This window comes from Bison bison, unplaced genomic scaffold (assembly GCF_000754665.1).
Source record: "Bison bison bison isolate TAMUID 2011002044 unplaced genomic scaffold, Bison_UMD1.0 scf7180017864289, whole genome shotgun sequence".
Taxonomy (NCBI): Eukaryota; Metazoa; Chordata; class Mammalia; order Artiodactyla; family Bovidae; genus Bison; species Bison bison.
This window is the reverse complement of record NW_011494861.1, coordinates 9,653,951-9,666,343: the sequence shown is the minus strand read 5'-3', so window position 1 is coordinate 9,666,343 and position 12,393 is coordinate 9,653,951. Positions and strand designations below refer to the sequence as shown.

Sequence of the window (12,393 nt, the reverse complement as noted above, 5' to 3'; positions counted from 1 at the left end):
CCCAGCTGTACTCTGGGTGCAGAGGGAGGACAAAGCTGTATTTTCAGAGGGTGGAAACTGTTCCTAGTCTGGCTGATGGAACAGATGCTATAATAGGATCATTGGAGCCCACTTAGGGTCGGGGTACCTGAAGGTGCCGGTCCTCAGGGCAAGGAAGCCAGTGGTCCTGGGGGGTGTCCTGACCTCAGGCTATCCCAAAGGAGAGGCCACATGGGCACCACTCGCCCACAGAAGCTCAGGCATCCGGTGTGCAGGGACCCCAGGACAAGGGACCATCACCATCCTATCCCCACCCCCATCATCCCTTAGGTCCCTCAATGGCCAGACCTCTGGGGAGAAAAGGTTACCACCACCCTGCCAGGGCACTCTGCCCCTCCCCTGCACTGATGCCTGGGACCTGCACAAACACCCCCCTGTTCCATCCCCACCAAACAGAGAGGGGAGCTGGAGGCTGGCGCGTTACCCTGAGGCCCACAGGCACATCAGGATGACGAAATGCCCAGCCTGGACAGACAGCCGCCCTTGGCCAGACTGCACCAGGGGCCTGTGCTGCCCCAGCCTCCACCCCCAGCTCCAGGCCCCACCAGCACAGGCTCCCTTTGTGCTCCTGAGGCTCCTGCAGAAAGTCTTCCAGGGAAGGGAGGGGGCGGCAGGCAGAGGTGAGCAGGCAGGCCCAAGGTGAGGGGAGGGGTACCAGGCGGGGGAAGGGTTCTTCCTCTCCCCCTCCTCCCCACCATCAGCAGAGTTCCTTTCTCCCTCCCCTGCTCTTTTGTTCAAATGAAAGTATTTGGGAAACCAGAAAAAAATATGGCTTTTATTTTTGAAACTGGAATCAATTATATTTGGGGGGGCGGTGAGTAACATGCCCAACAGTGCCAGGTCTCAGGTCTGCCGGCTCCAAACCCAGCATGGATGGACCGGAAGGGGACGGAGCGGCCCTGCAGGGGCACAGGCCTCACAGCAGGTCTGCACACACCCAGCCCTGCACACCAACCCTGCTCAAAAGCCCTGCACACCAGTCCTGCACACCCAGCCCAGTCCTGCACACCCAGCTCTGCCCACCCAGCCCTGCACACCAGCTCTGCCCACCCAGCCCTGCACTCCAGCCCTGTACACCCAGCCCAGTCCTACACACCCAGCTCTGCACACCCACCCTGCACCAGGTCTGCACACCAGCCCTGTATACCCAACCCAGTTTTGCACACACAGCTCTGCACACCAACCCTGCACACCAGCTCTGTACAGCCAACCCAGTCCTGCACACCAGCTCTGCCCACCCAGCCCTGCACACTCAGCCCTGTACACCAAACCCTGAACACCAGGTCTGCACACCAGACCTCATCCCTGCTCTGCACACCAGACATTTCTTCCAGGAGATGGTATCCTAAGAGGAGGCCTAGGGGCCACCCTACAGCTTTGTTACTACAACTGGCCATTCTCCCAGGAAGGCCCCCGACCCTGGAGGGCCACGGGCTGTCACAGGCCAGCCCCCTCACCTCTCCCCATGCAGACGCTCCAGCCTGGGAGGTGAGCAGGGAGGGGACCTGGGGATCCGGCCCTCTCCTCCCAATCAGATGTCAACAAGGCTCTGCCCCCACCAAGGGCCAGCACCGTGACCAGAGATGGCATGGCTGGAAGGTTCAAGGTGCTCACTGGGCTGGACCAGGCCCCAGCCCCAGCTCTGCTGAGCGGCCAGCAGCAGCCAGACCTCCCTAACACCAGATTCCTCTTCCACGAAGCAGACGAGGCTAGGGCTCAAGGGAGTGACGCAGGCAGAGTGTGGGAAGGGCAAGGAAGGTGCCCCCACCCCGAGAGGCCACCCGTAAGTGACCACAGGAGCACGGCTGCTCTGGAGGCAAAGCCAAGCCTGGAGCCCAGACTCCAAGAGACCAGGGAGTGTGTGAGCCTGTGATCACGGGCCCCTCCCCACCAGGAGCACTGAGTGTGGGTCTCCAAGTCCAGCAGCTGGTACTGCCCTAGGGGGCCCCTGGCTGGCTGCAGAGCACCTGCTGGATGACAAGCCCCACACCCACCTCACCCCTGCAAGCCATGCACCCTCTGGTACCCAGGAGGCCGAGTGTCAGGTCTCACAGGAAGGGGGTGCTGCTCAGGACAAAAGGAGCACCTGTCAGTGATGTTTAGGGCTGGGCGTCGGAAAGAGCGTCAGGGCAGGAGTGGTGGGAGGACTAGTGGCCCCAGAAAGCATGGCAGAAGGGGAGGGGCCTAGAGAAAGCCTGGCCCGAGGGCAGGGGGCAGGGGTCCTGGCTGCTTCCTGAGGACGAGGCCAAGGACAGGCCACACTGCACAGTTACCGCCTCACCGCCCTCCCTGGGCAGCAGGGACCGCGGGGCTGCTGACTGTCAAGGCACAGCCCAGTCCCAGGGACCACCCCACAGCAGCTCGAGGCCGGATGTCCCTCTCGCCCTGAGCACACAACCCAGCATCTTCACACCCACCCGCGGCTATCAGAAAGACCCTGAGAAGAGGTGACGCATGGCAGCTAGGCCCCTGCACCCCAGCCTGGACCCCAGCCTGCACTGGTGTGGGGTGGAGTCACCTCTGTCCAGCCCACAGAGGTGCTTAGGCTCTAAATCCACGTGGAGGCCTGACTGAGGCCTGGAGCCCTGATGGTCCAGGGTACGCAGCCGGGACCCCAGCGCCTGGAAGGGAGACAGTGGTCCTCACACCATGGCCGGACAGCAGCAGTCCAGCACCCAGAGCCCAGGAAGCAGGACCTTCCGCCTCACAGAGGGCATTCAATGAGCAGTCAGAGCCTGCCGACTCTTTCCAATGATGCCAGCACCCCGGGCACCAGTGCCAGGCTCAGAACCAACCAGCACCTCCCCAGGACCCCTGCTTTCAGCCCCGCTTTGGGGGCATACGCATGTGAATGCACAGGGAACAGCAAGAGCATGGGGGTCCCCCTACAAAGGGGGCCCCCAGTCCCCCACGATTTCCTGGTTTCCCTCCGGTTGCCTGCTGGCATCCAGAGCCTTAAAGCACGCACAGGATGTACGCCCCAGCGTCTATGGGGAAGAGGCCCCCAGCTGCTCAGCAGAAGCAAGTTCAAAGCAGCGGAAATCATCTCAAGTGTTTCGACGACGGCCGCAGCTCCATGCCCTGTTCCAGCAGGACCCGCGAGCTACACGGTCGGGTAAGTAACTCAAACAAAGCAGAAGACCACCAGGGAGATTCACGCCAAGAAATTAGGAGGAGGTCTGCAGGTTCTTTGGATGACTTTTCATGTACTTATCTGTATTTCTTTATAAAGTTTCTATTGCCCTTGCCCCTCGCCCCAGCACCTGCTTTTAAGCTCATCCACACCCACAGTGTCCCCACAGGACACTGCCGGGGGATGGATCGTCAGCAGGTCAGGATCCAGTCTGCAGGCGTGAGGATAGGGCCCCATGTCCCCCAACTTCTGACACGAAGGACACGAGAGCCCCTGGCAGGTAAGGGTACAGCTCAGGGGCCCCTGGGACGAGCCGCTTCCCAGCTGACCCAGGGACCTGGTTCATGCCTGTTTGTCTCCATGCCCACTGTCCCCATCCACAGAGGGCGTTATTGGATGTGGTGGACTCTGATGATGGTGCAGAGGCATCCATGAGAAAGGGGGTTGCAGCATTGCCCCTCCTTCCAACACCCTCAGGGGACTGCAGGGAGTGGGGTCAGGGCACCGGAGACCCCCACCCCCAACCATCAGAGACTCCCCGGCATGGAGTACCTGGAGGGCGCACCACTCACCATGCTGACAGCGAGGACCCTGGAAGCCAGAGGGACAGCGGCATGGCTGGGCTAAGCCGGACACGCAGTGGCCGCCGTTAAAGCAGAGGCCGGAGCTGCACACGGCTGTGGAGGGAGGGAGAAGGCGTGTGAGGAGGGGCAGGGGCGTGAGGCACCCCCAGGCCACTGCCAGGACACAAGGTCCCTAAGTCTCCCCACAAGGTGAGGCCTCAGGCCTGGACACGACCCAGACTCTGGACAGACAGGACAGATCCCCACACTCCCACTCCAGCCCTGGAACCATGTGAGGGCCCTGGGGAAGGGTCCCACAGCCAGGCAGGTCACTGGCCCCGCTCTGCTGTCCTGGGTCACACACCGCTCCCCCTCCACCAGGGCTTGAGCCATCCCCACCAGGTCTGGGTTCAGTGAAGCCCCTCTGGGTGAAGCAAAAATAACCCCACTCACTTCAGTGGGACATGGAGTTCCAGGGCACTTTCTGGGGGAGGCCAAGGGGGAGGGGGTCGTGGGAGGAGGGTGGGTAGTGAGGGGCTCAGAGGGAGCAGCCCACAGTTGAAGGAGGCTGAGAGATTGGCTGAGGCCCCCTCCCTGCAAAATCTCATTGGTGGAAATGCCCAGACTGGTCCCACCCCGGAGGAGGGGCAATGCTGGCCCAGGCCTTGGGAGAGCAAGAAGAGAGGGTCCAGACAAAAGGTCAGGGCTGAGAGCAGCCGGCCTCCCCTGCCTTCTCCAGAGGAGACTCCCTGCTCCCAGACCCTCTCCCCACACCCAAGCCCCAGCTGGACCCAACCGGTCACCCTGGGGGCAGCTGTGTTTACACTTAAACCCACTGCCTGGGGGTGGCCTAGGGTTACTGAGCCGCCCCCTCCGGTGCCAGGCCACTGCATGGAGGAGGCAGCGGCTGGCCCAAGAGGCAGGGGCCCTGGATGGAAGGGCAGGTCCAGTCCCAGCCCCATCACAGAAAGGACCCCGCCCCATGCTGGACCGGGTGCTTCCAGGGGCTTCAGCATGAGTTTTCTTGTCTCTGCAGCCACCCCTGGCCCACATCCATACAGGAGAGGGCAAGGCCAGGGCAGGTGGGCTCTGCTCCCATCCCCACAACCCCAACAGCCAGGCCCTGAGTCCAAAGACATTGGGGTGCTTGCTGGGTGAGTGGACACTCTGAACAGTGGCCTGGACACTCCCCAGGCACCCCAGAGCCCAGCGTGACCCATGGGTCCAGCAGGCAGAGAAGCTGGAGGGCAGGAGACCCCGAGGGTAGGGACGCTGGCCGGGTACATGAGTCTGAGCATCCCCCTGGACCAGGCACTGCCCTTGATGAGGAGACTGGGGCTCAGAGACATGCAGCACGTGGTCCCAGGTCACGCAGCTGCTGAGGAGGGACTAGTCCATGAGGGACCATCCCAGGACAGATGAGCCCAGGGCTTTCTGACTTAGAGTCAGGAGGACTGGCCGAGGGAGACACAGGTCTTTTCAGGGAGCCTATTCTTCCTCCTCTGTTTCATATCTGGGCCTCTGTCCCAGCCCTGGAGGGATCCCTCCTTTCGAGCCACCCTGCCGGGGTCCCAGCTGGCTCTACTCACACCTGGCAAACTCCCTGAGATTTCTGAAAGGAATCTGAGTGGGGGGCTGGGGGACAAGGCAGTGCCACAGGGGAGCAGGGGGAACCACGTGGTGACCCTGGAACCTGCACAGGTAAGTCTGGGCACGGGGCCAACCCAGGCCATGTGGCACCAGAGTTCCCACTGCTGAGGGCCCCAAACCTGTGGACTTGGGCGACTCTGTGGAGGAAGGGAAGCCAGCTGTGTTTACTTTTCACATCTTAAAGAAGTTTTCACCGTCCTGAAGACTTTCAGCCTCAAACGACCACGATGGGCCACCCCTCCAATCGTGGGGGAACCAAGTATCCAGGTTGGAGCTCACCCCGGGACTCTGCCCACCCCCAGGAGCCTCTGCAGGTTCTGCCAGGTCCATGCCCAGCCTGGGGGCCCCTGTGGACAGCACCCTGCCTGTGCCCCCCTCTCCATGGTCAGTTCCAGAGCTCAGGGGGAGACAGCACCCCACTCCCTGCTCCTACACCCCTCCCCTGACCTGGTACACAGCATCACAGCCACCAAGGGCTCAGGCCAGAAACAGGAAGCTGGCCTCACTCTCGCCCCGGGTCCAATCCAAAGCCAGCCCATCAGCTCCACCTCCGATACACCTGGAGTCCACACTTGTCTCTGTGGTCAGGTTGGAAGAAGCCACCTCTAGTATCCCCTTGGAGTCCTCTCAGCTGGTCCCACTCACCCCTGTCCTTTCTCAATGGCGCAGCCATCATGTTCCTTCATGGCAACAATTAGATCACAGGCCCCTGGCTGAAAATCCTCCTGTGGCTTTCCCATCGACCTGGCACAGAGCCCCCCAGCCACCCGTCAGACCCCGAGAGCTGTGTGTCTGGACAACAGGTCCCTTCCGCAGGGAGCCTTCCCAAAGAAAGAAAGAAAAGAAAGTGAAGTCGCTCAGTTGTGTCTGACTCTTTGAGACCCCATGGACTGCAGCCCACCAGGCTCCTCTGTCCCTGGAATATTCCAGGCAAGAATACTGGAGTAGGTTGCCATTTCCTTCTCCAGGGGATCTTCCGGACCCAGGGATCGAACCTGGGCCTCCCGCCTTGCAGGTAGATGCTTTAATGTCTGAGCCACCAGGGAAGCCCCAAGCCTTCCCAAGCCACCAGGCAAATCAGCGCCCACAGCGCCCTGCAGTTTGCAAGGCTGTACCTCCCAGTGTACCAGCGCTTAAGAAAGGCGACAGCTAAGCTCCCACCCAGGCCTGGGCTCCCTGGGAGCAGGGCACAAGCCCACCTCCAGCACCATCGCCTCCCTTGGTGCCACCGACACACCCTCACTTAGAAGGCGCTCCATAAACTTTGTTGAATGAAGAGGAAAGAGACAAATAAATGTCAGGCCAAGTGAGATGTGAGAGTTATTTGCGGGAAGGCCCTCAGGGGAAGGCAGGCGCTAAGGATCCAGAAGGGATGTCTAGGGCAGTGCATCCTCAGACAGAAAAAAGAAAAGGCTTCACAACAAAGGTGCTCAAAGCACCCAAACCGAGAAGGGTGCTCCTAGTGGCCGCAGGCTCGTAGGATGCTGGAAAGACAGGGTTACCACAGAGAGAAGCCTGGGACCGGGGGTTCTGGGTGGCATGGGGTGGCGTTGGGCACCCAGAGCAAAGGGACAGGGCAGCATGGTGGAGCACCTGTGGGTCCCCATCCTTCCCCCGGGTGGGTGGTGGTCAGGGATATCTCCAGCAGCCCCCCACTCTTCCTGCTGTCACTCAACACCCCCCCAAGGGAACCCCCCACAGGTGAGGAAGACCACAGGCAACACTCACAGCACAGCTGTGGAAATGGAGCTCAGGAGCCACAGACTGAGGCTTCATATCAGGACGTTTGCTTTCCTCTACAAGAAAGAGGAGCCATGTGTGTGAAGAGCAGGCAGGTAGGAAAACAGACCCATGGGACACGTGCAAAAGAAAAATGTAAAAGCTCCATGTGGTGGCTCGTACATGCTCACTCGTGTCTGACTCATTGCGACCCCATGGACTGTAGCCCACCAGGCTCCTCTGTCTAGGGGATTCTCCAGGCAGGAATACTGGAGTGGGTTGTCACTTCCTTCTCCAGGGGATCTTCCCAACTCCAGGATCAAACCCAGGTCTCCTGCATCGGCAGACAGATTCATTACCTGGGAAGCCCATCAGTGGCTCAGATAGATTCATCTATTTGACTAGTGTTTGCTGAGCATCTACTACACAAAGGAAACTATTATTACTACAGACACGTGGGATACCTTAGTGAACAATTTGATGACTCTTGCTCTCACTGAGCTCAAATGCTAGCAGGCAGGGTGCGTGTGTGCATGCTAAATCACTTCAGTCGTGTCCAACTCTTTGTGACCCTGTGGCCTGTAGCCCACCAGGCTCCTCTGTCCATGGGGTTCTCCAGGCAAGAATACTGGAGTGGGTTGCCATGTCCCCCTCCAGGGGATCTTCCTGACCCAGGGATCAAACCTGGGTCTCCTGCATTGCAAGCAGATTCTTTACTGCTGAGCCACTAGGGGAGCCATGCACAGGTGTTAAATGAAAGAAGGATGGATGCTTTGGAAATGGTTTATAGATTGTTAAGTACCAAATCTGCCTTATACTTAACATGGTTATTTAAGTCACTAAGTCGTGTTCAACTCTTTGTGACCCCATGGATTGTAGCCCGCCAGGCTCCTCTGTCTCTGGAACTCTCCAGGCAAGAATACTGGAGTGAGTTGCCATTTCCTCCTCCAGGGGATCGTCCCAACCCAGAGATCAAATCCACATCTGCTGCTTGGCAGGTGGATTCTTTACCATTGCGCCTGCCACCCGGAAAGCCCATACTTTCTAACGGATTTTATCAGCACCTACTGAGTGCCAGGGCGACAGCAGGGGGTCAGCTTGGGGACCTACCCTCGTCACTCTCAGCATGGCTGAACCCATAGGACCCTCAGGGACCCTGGAGGAACTGTCAGAGCCCACAAGTGTGAGAAACTCAAGAGCAGGTGGAGGTGAGCCGGGGGTGGGGGAGCACTGTGCCCACAGGGTCTGCAGCTGTCAGGCGGCCGCGTCTTCCAAGGCTGAAGGACGCTGTCCTTCTTCCTTGGACCCCCGCTGCCCCCCCCTCACCCCGCCCAGATGCCTTCACAGGGCAAGGCAGCTCGGGCTCTGAAGACCTACATTTAAATCCCAGCCCTGATACCCATCTGTTGGTTGGAAATGTGGGCTAAGCTCCCTGCCCTTCCCACTGTCAGAGTGCTGCCCCCGCACAATCACCTGGAGCTGAAGATGCACACGGCCCCGCAGCAGCTTGGGTCCAGGGCCACCATCTGAACAGAGAGGAGGAACCACCCCCACCAGGTTACCGACGGGGAGCCGCAGCTCAGAGACATTGACCAGGCCTTTGCCTTGGGGTGAAGCTGGGTGGACTCGCCCACATTCCTAACACCAAAGGCTGGGAGGATCCTTAGGGTGTCCAGTTCCAAGGGGAATCCTGGCCAAGTCCGGGAATGGGAGGACAGATTTGGGGAGCACAGTCTGCAGGGAAGGGCACCACATCCAGGCATCGTCTGTGGCATCCTGACGCCAGCCCCTTCCTCTCATTGGGACAGGCAGGGACACCCAGGCCCAGCCAGACTTCAACTCCACTGGCCGTGGCGGCCCCAGCCTCACTGTCCCAGAACGGGCTGACCCTGGAAATGGGACTTGGCTGTTTTCTGAGGGCTTGATTTCTGCAAGTTCAGCCCCCGGACCATCACCCTGGACCTAGGCTTGGCTGAGGCTGAGCCTCCTTCCCTCTGCCCCCAGAGGGGCTAGTGGAAACCTGAGTGACCACAGGTAGGACAGGGTGACCCAACTGACACCTTTGTCTGGCCTGCCAAACCACCCGCCCACATGCCGAGGTCACCAAAGGCGGGTCTGGAAGCCAGCCCTGCAAGCGAGGGCTCGCCTGCATCCCAGAGACCCTGCAGGGAGGGCTGGCTCAGCTCAAGGTCACGGGCAGGCAGGGTGGCTCCCATCTTATCGCCCAGGCTGCAGGGCAGCGTTTCCTCAGCTTCACCCCAGCCACTGATTAAGAGCTGCCCGTGCGCAGGCTAGCCGGCGTGGGAACCAGCACCCACCTCAAGTTGGCAGTGGTTCAGGAAGGGAGGCCACTTCCCTGGGAGCCCAGGGGAGAGCCGGCCTGAGCCCTCCTGCCTTGTCCCTCTGACCCTGCTCCTGCCAGCCTTCCACCCAACGCTGGCCGAGGGCTCGGGGCCCAGATCCCATGCCCCACCCGACATCTCCCACCAGGACCCTTGCTGCAGGGAGGGAGTCACCTCAGCTCCGTGCTGAGCACTCAGGCTTCAAGTGCCCGAGGAAGGGGCATGCCCTCCAGGCCGGCTCCTCAGTGTCCTGTGCCTAGATCAGCACCCCCCCACACGGGGGAGGGGGGGATCCCAGAAGACAGGCGGGCAGACTCCCTCTACCCAGGGTCAGGCCCAGCTCCCAGAGCCCCCGCATGAAGGCAGGCCGGGCACAAACTAGCCACAATGACTTTGGGACATTGTGTCCGGTCAACAGGAGTGAGAGGCTGAGGCACCCTGATGACAGCGAAGCCCACTGCCCCCTCCAGGCCCACCCTGGGCTGCAGGAGCCCTCAGAGCACACCTGGCGGGGGCAGCCTCCTTCCTTGCCCCCACCATGCCCACCTTTCCGAAGGCAGTCGGTGGGGAGGGGCCGTGCACCCAGAACCTTCCAGAAGCTGAACTTGGTCCCAGCTCCCCTGGGCGCACGGAGCACTCTGGGCCCTGGTGACAGACAGGGGCACCTCTGTGTCTCATCACCGGTGCTCCCCACCGCATCATGCCCCCGTGAGAGCATGCGTGTAGGTGTCTGGGCACCCACGGAAGTGTGAGTTCATGCACGTGACTGTGCACACACACGTGTGATCATGAGCATGGGCGCACACCTGAGTGAACAGATGTGATTGCCCATGTGAGTAGGTTACACACGTGTGAGTAAACCTAGGCACAACGTGTGCACACGTGTGTGTATGTGAGGCTGTGTGGTGAGCTCCTCTGGGTGGGCTGCAGGCCCAAATGTGAGTGTGTGTGTAAATGTGTGCTGGGCACAGGGCCGGGCCAGTTCGGGTGTGATGCATGGTTTGGAGAGACCTGGGGGCGTGGGGGTGGGGACACAGCAGGACAACATGCCCTGCCCCCAGTACCTTGGTCCACACCAGGGACAGGAGACCCGGGGCACCAGCTCTGTAAGTTCCCCCACCGGGCGTGGGGTGGGCGCAGGGCTGCCATGCTGCAGCCAGAGCGGGAAAGGACAAGTGAAGGCCAGAGACCGGAGGCTGAGGAAGCCCCCACCTCGGGGGGGCGGGCGTACTCAGGGCCGCCTTCCTGCAGCTCCTTCCCTACAACCCCAACCAGCCAGGGACCACTGAGGAGGCCGGAGGGAAGACAGGCCTGCCTGGCAGTTCGAGAGCTGGACACAGGGGTGCCAAGCCACGCTTTGCCCTGTGGCCCTGGCTGAAGGAGCTGAGGCCACAGGCACAGATCCAGACCCAGGGCTGGGCTCCCGGGGCGGGGACAACAGCTCAGCCCTGCCCAGTTCCCACCACCTCGAACCTGTCCTTCCCTCTGCAGTGGGGCTCTTCCCTGGGCACCAATAAGGCCCAGACTCACATCACACAGGCCACCACCGCCCTGGACACAGAGGCCTCCTGGACGCCCACTAAGTTAGCACCTCCCATCCGTGGGCCCTTTCTCGCCTCATTTTTCTCTGGAGCATCCCCACTCGCCGGCATGGAAACTTCCTTTCTTCCTTCCTCTCCCTCTGCACAGGATGCAAGTTCCAGGAGAACAGGGCCAGAAGCCGCCTCTGCTCGCAGCCCCTCCCACACCAAGAGCAGCGCCAGGCACCCTGTCAGCCTCTACAGATGCTTGTCGGGAATGGATCACTAGCATACTTCCCAGTACGTGCTTTAGGAACACTGTTGTATTACTTTGACTTTTGGCTTTTTTTTTTTTTCTTCCTTTTTAAAGAAAGAATCCATTCGGAAAACACTACACAGCCTGTGTAAGCAAACTGCAGTGTACACTACCGTACTAAAGGCTCTGACAAGTCCTGCAAAGACAACCCACTTAACTGCTTGACACAGAGCTTCCTGGACCACAGTATCCCTTTCCCAGAGCTCCTGGCACCCACAGAGCTGGTGCAGTCTCTGGCCCCTCCTCGGGCCCTGCTTCTCCATCCTCCAGCCTCTGATGGACTGAGCCCAGCCCACATGGAGAGAGCTCGAGACGGAGCCATGGGTGGTCTTCCTGGCATGGTCTTCTCGGCACCCATTCCATTTCAGGGTCTGCACACAGGGGTCTGAGGGGTTGAACTGCTCCAGGCCAGGCACCTCTTCTGGGCACCCAATAAGGGTGGCCAGGACCCAGGGTGACCATAGTGGACACATGGGGAGGGGCCAGCAAAATCTGTCATCTGATTGGGATGGGGGTGTAGTTCAGAGGCCACTGAAACAAGAGGACCTGCACCCCAGCAGCAGAGCCCATCTGCCCCCCACGGCACACATGCTTGGGGCCCACAGATTGGGGAAGGCCCTGGCCATCGGGCAGCCCCCTGCTGGCACTTTTCCTTTTCAGTCACCTCCAGGTCACACCTGCTGCCATGTGGGTCTTGGAGAAATCCCACCCAACATTAGAAGCTTCCTGCTGTCCTCCGGCATGAACACCATGAGGACCTGAGCTGGTCACACACATGGCCGAGTTTCCAGGTAATATCTGTGGCTGGTAGAGGGGGTAGGGCCAGCGGGAGTCAGCATCACAGGGCCCTGCCGCAACCTGCCCACTTCTCAGGGCCCCAGAACTGGAGAGAGCCTAGACTGGATACAAGGAAAGGTGCTGAGGAGGCTAGACTGGGGAGACGGTCGGGAAAGAATGGGGCAGATAGAGGGGGAGAAAGGGGGAGGGTGGGGGCAAAGCCGGAGGAGTGGACCCCAGGGGCCCCTCTGCACGCAGGGAAGGCCCTTTGCCCCATCACTGGCCCCTCCACTCACAGGACCACGGAAGCGACACTGACCCCATCTGCAGGCCT

The 12,393-nt window shown here is 60.5% G+C and overlaps 1 protein-coding gene across 1 annotated transcript in view; it reads right to left on the bottom strand.

Moving 5' to 3' along the window:
• The window catches only part of MEGF6 (multiple EGF-like-domains 6), a 105,876-nt gene that overhangs the window by 79,671 nt on the left and 13,812 nt on the right, over positions 1–12,393 (bottom strand). Inside the window, exon 9 of the mRNA XM_010850209.1 lies at positions 3,745–3,849. Within this exon, the coding sequence (XP_010848511.1) occupies positions 3,745–3,849 (105 nt within the window). The remainder of the gene's footprint in view (positions 1–3,744; positions 3,850–12,393) is intronic.